At 29.1% G+C, this 5,327-nt stretch overlaps 1 protein-coding gene across 6 annotated transcripts in view; it reads left to right on the top strand.

Annotated features, from left to right (window-relative positions):
* Positions 1 to 5,327, top strand: part of LOC106458794 — an 82,906-nt gene that overhangs the window by 63,442 nt on the left and 14,137 nt on the right. For 5 of the 6 annotated variants that reach the window (XM_022385138.1, XM_022385134.1, XM_022385135.1 and 2 more), the window contains 2 exons: positions 820 to 976; positions 2,868 to 3,070. In XM_022385138.1, the coding sequence (XP_022240846.1) occupies positions 820 to 976; positions 2,868 to 3,070 (360 nt within the window). Of the gene's footprint in view, positions 1 to 819; positions 977 to 2,867; positions 3,174 to 5,327 lie in introns of all 6 variants that reach the window. The other variant, XR_002610442.1, reaches the window with a different exon arrangement.

The raw sequence follows: 5,327 nt of genomic DNA on the forward strand, positions 1-5,327 counted from the left end.
GTTCAATAAAAATATTTCAAATGCTACTGTAGTTTTCTTTTCCCCAAAACTTTGTCTTCAAAATAAGGGTGCATCTTATATTCCGAAAAATACGGTACTTAACATTATCTTCTTGTACACTGAGAATGACCCAAAGCATTATCAGAAATTATTTCAGTAAAGTGATCGTATGTGCATGTTGCTACATATAGATTGTATATATTTTTTGACTAGCAAATACTGTTTTGATCTAAAATATGCTAATAAGTCTTTCATACAATAATTATGTTAGTAAGGATTATTTTCCTTTAAAATTTCTACATTTTTTATCATCTTGTGTAGGTAGCCTTTATGTAAATGTACTTAACGCTGTTTTCGTGTACTTTGTGTGTAGCCAGCCTTTTACCCACATATATCTTGCATCATTTCTCTGTATTTCATATGTAGTCTACCTTTACCAACATATACCTTATGCCATTTGTTTGTACTTAATGTGTAATCAGTCTTTACCTACATCTACTTAACATTCATTTGTAGTTCTTGTGCAGGCATGCTTTACTTGCATATACATTACGCTGTTACTTTGTGGTCGTATGTGGACATTATTTACATTCATGTACTTAACATTATATCCCTGCTGCTTAAATATAGACAGCCTTTGCTTACATATACTTAATACCTTTTTTTTCACTTGTTTTAAAACAGTCATGCATTATTTATGTTTCAGTTAGATGTAGTTTAGAAATACTAAAATACTTTTTTATATTTTTCAGTCAGGTATGATTGAGAGATTATTGTCCTTCATGTTACTTAAAAAGTAATACATTATGTAATGTTTAGAGCATGAAAAAGAACATGAAGATAAGGAAATAAAAAACAGCTCTGACCAGGGGAATGGAAAACCTACACGACAGTGTCCATACTGTGAAAAGTGTTTTCATGCTAGATTTAGTTTAAGAATTCACCTAAGAGTACATACAGGAGAGAAACCCTACAGGTAATTTTTTTTATTTATCATAGAGAATGATTGAATAATTTGAATCAAAATGAAATTTGATAAAGATAAATGTTTGTTTCTTAACTGTGCTTGTTTAACACTTTTTTACATAGATACATTCAAAATGTAATTAAACTACTTTATAATAAATATATATGAATAAACTTGGTATTAAAACATAGTTAATAAATCAAATCTTAATATTATATAAGTTTTAATTTCATAATTTTAAAAGGAAATATTTAAATATATTTTCATTCTCCCCTTGTATGTATACAGCAACATTTGTTTGCTCCAGTTTTCCCATTCTTTATTTTTTCATCACCCCTCTCTAATGTCTTAAGTTTAATATAAATTATTCATTATAGTGTAGATATTACTAAAGCATAGTTTGGTTATTTTATCTTCTTTTTTTTTTTTCACATTTCTATCAATAAGACAGTGGGATGTATTTGGACTTACAATACTAAAACTAGGGTTCAATTCCCTATGGTGGACACAACAGAGAGCTCAATGTGGCTTTGATCTAAAACAAAAAGACAAATATTTATAACCTTCAAGCTTCTTTGTTTATAGAGATATAAATTAGAAAGTTAGACCCAGTTGCCATGCCCATCCATCACATCCTCGTTTTTACAAATTGCCAATAATTCTCTTTGATCATTTTCATGACATCATTTATAATCAATAGAAAGATGAAGTTATGTTGCCTACAAATTGAAAGTTGCTGTTGCTGAGTTTGTATTGAGTAACTAAGGGAATTATTTTAAGGCACTTATGCTTTAGCTAGAAAGCCACTAAGTTATAATACTCATAGGACATTGTATGCTTTGTCAGTGTTGTTATTTTATTTTCATAAGTTGCATATTTGAAATAAGAATTATTTAAAGTACTAGTACCATCATTACAAAAAAAGTAGGTTTAAGTTTCATTGGTGGATGAACAGCAGAAAAACAAGAAGCTAAACTAAGTTTTAAATATCTTGTTTTTTGTTTTTTATTATAAAAATAACTAAAATTTAAACATTAAGAACTTAAGTTTAATTAGGTGAAGTAGTAAAAAAATGTTTCTACAAAATATGCGCATATCTTACTAGTGTGTTATATCATTCAATAGGGTAACTTGAGTTATATGTTCACTGTGTAATTTATAGCTTGTATAGTGGGATTATTAGTTAGACACAGTTCAAAGGGCAGTAAAACAAAGTTAAATAGGAAAAGATGTAAATTATGACTTTTAAGCTATTTAGGGCCATATATAACTAGCCATTTAGCTATATATGACCCCAAAATATAGTTTAAGCTACAATAATATTGTAGCTTAATTAATTAATTGTACAATATCTAGTTACTAAACTATATATGTTGCAATTTTCTCTTACAATTTGCAGTCATTGTAGAAAGCAAACAGCTTTATCTTATTTTTTGTGGTGGTTACAAGGTTGGTCAAATCAGCTGAGTCCATGTGGAGTTAAAGTAGAGAAAATAACAGATAAATTATAAAGTTTTACTGAAAAAAGAAGTTTGATATTAATTTAGGAGGTTTTAGGGGTTATGCAGTTGAAATTTGAAAGCTGTAAGAGGAGGAAAAAGTATTTTTAATCTTAATGTGAACATATATTTGCACACAGACTAATCAAATACTTTGTATGTTTATGGACAAATCTTTAGTAAAAGACTCGAATTAGGAGAAAAAAAGATTATATGTGAAATACTTCTTTATGATGATTTCAAAGAGAACTAGAATTACCACAATTATTCAAGTTAGAGTGAGAATATGTATTAACACAAATCTCTTTTTTTTTATTATTCATATATTGTTTTGATCTTGTATCTGTGATTCAAACAAGTAATTGTTTTTTAGAAAGTTTACCACTTTCACTTATTTACAGGTGTGACATATGTAACCAGGGTTTTACTCAGGCAGGAAATTTGAAACGTCACAAGGAGGTACATCTGGAAGAAAAGACATTTATTTGTGAATATTGTGGACTGGCTTTCCAACAAAACTCTTCTTTGAAAGCTCACCTTGTCAAACACACAGCTATTCCAATGTATCAGTGCAATCAGTGTCCAGCAAGGTTCTATAAGAAAGGTAGCTGTCTATCTTAACAAAGCCCAACAAATGTCAACAAAGTGGGTTTTTGAAAAATTATCACCATTATCAGTGCCCATTAACTGCTGTGGAAAGATTAGTGGTAAAATACCAGTGTTGTTAATGAGTAGCAATTGTAATCAAGAAGGTTTAGTATCAGTGTTCTCAATAATCTCCTGTATGTATATATATATATATATATACTTTTTTTTTCTCAGAAGAGTGTGCTCATAATATCTATCTATAAGTTATTAATTTTCTGTGGTGTTTACAGGTTATTACTTTTATGTTTGATGTTCATGTGTTATTGATTATCGTGTGATGTTTGTAGATCATTTGGATAAATGATAATAAAGAATAAATTGACATATTTAAATAAAAACATTTTCTAGATTATTTTCTGTGACATTTTGAATCATCAGACTGTGTTACAGTGCGGTTAGGCTAATCCCACTGTTACACAGTTTTTAATGCCTGAGAAAGACATCTGCTCAAAACAATGCAGAAAATAAACTAGAAAAAGTTTTCATTTAGACATATCAATTTATTCTTTATTATCAGTTATTAAAGTTTTCTTTCTTGTATCTTGCAGAACAACATTCAAGAATTTATAGGTCATTACTTTGTGTATTATGTTTACATGTTTTTACTTTCATGATATATTTGCAGGTTATTGCTCTTGTTTGATGAAGATGATATTACTCTGTGTGATGTATTCAACTTGTTACTTCTGTGCTATGTTTACTGGTTATTACTTTTTTTGAGATGCTATATAGTTTTGCTTATGTGTTATGTTCAGGGTTGGCCACTTGTCTGGTATTTATATAATCTGTCATTTAACTGGTCAAATAATGTCAGGTACAGTCAGATATTTAAGTTTATTTAAGTAGTAGAAATTGCATGATAATATAAAAGAACCAGTTCATGGTTTTTCTCAATCATTTCAACAACAACAACAAAGTCACACCTGTATACAATGCCACCATTTTCATGTTGTGTATTGTAAATAAGTAATATTACCAGACATTATACCAAAAACTTTTTTTTTAATAATTTACTATTGTAAAGTCATGTTGCGAGTTTAAAAATATCATAGCTGTTGGCTTCATAAAAGAATATTATAATACTAGCTGAAGCACCCATCCATTGTATGGGTGAAATAATAACTTGTTTGTAACAAAGGATAGGAAATTGTGCTTCTATTTTGTTTCTTAGTGTAATAAACATTAAAAGTACAATTACAATACATAAAGGTACCAATACTGAAAAGAAAGACATACTGTTTTCAAGAATTCTATCAATATGAAATTATTTTGGGGGGTCAACACAATGACCTTTCTCATGTCATCCTATATTACTGTTTCAAGTTGTGCTGATTTGGTAGTTTTTTCAAAATTAGCTAAAAAATTAGATGGGGGAGTCTAAATCCTCCCCTACCCATGTCATTCTGTATCAGTGCGTTAAGTTTGGTGCTGATTGATCAATAAATGTAAAAACTTATAAGGAACAAATACACATGCATATTTACGTTTATTTATTTAGAAGATGAGGGGGATCCAACCCCCACCTCCTTCGTGTCCTTCCTCGTGTCATCATATATCGCTGTGTCAAGTTTGGTGCTGATTGGTAAAGAAATGTGTAAGGAAAAGATATGAAATGATAAATATATGACTGTGTATTTTTTCCTGGATATACACTGTTTTATATAGTAGATGGCTTCATATAACATCACTCCCTTATGGGTTACAGTATGTGAAGAGCAGGGATCCATTAAACTCTCATATTATATTAATATTTACAAAATATGTAAAAATGTAAGAAATATTAGAATCGCACATTAAATACAATTTTTATTGTTTGAATTAGACACTTGTCCATTTTGAAGTCCATTGGTAGGTTGTATTTAATTTGTGGCATAAAAACCATTAAAAAACCTCAGTTGATATGATACTTAATACAAGTTTTGACTCGTATTTGACCAGTTTTTAACCATTCAAAAAATAAATGACCAATTGACTGAGTTGCCAACCTTGGTTATGCTTGCATATTATTATTTGTGTATTATGTTTACATGTTATTACTTTTGTGTGAAAGTTACAGGTTATTACTTGGGTGTTGTGTTTAACAGTTGTTATTTGTGTGTGTGATATATATACATGGGTTATTACCTTGGTGTAACAGTCACAGAGTTATTGGAAATCCATGCTTTCTTATGTGTGTATATATATATATATATATATATATATATATATATATA

The sequence above is a fragment of the Limulus polyphemus genome, unplaced genomic scaffold, assembly GCF_000517525.1.
Source record: "Limulus polyphemus unplaced genomic scaffold, Limulus_polyphemus-2.1.2 Scaffold517, whole genome shotgun sequence".
Lineage (NCBI taxonomy): Eukaryota > Metazoa > Arthropoda > Merostomata > Xiphosura > Limulidae > Limulus > Limulus polyphemus.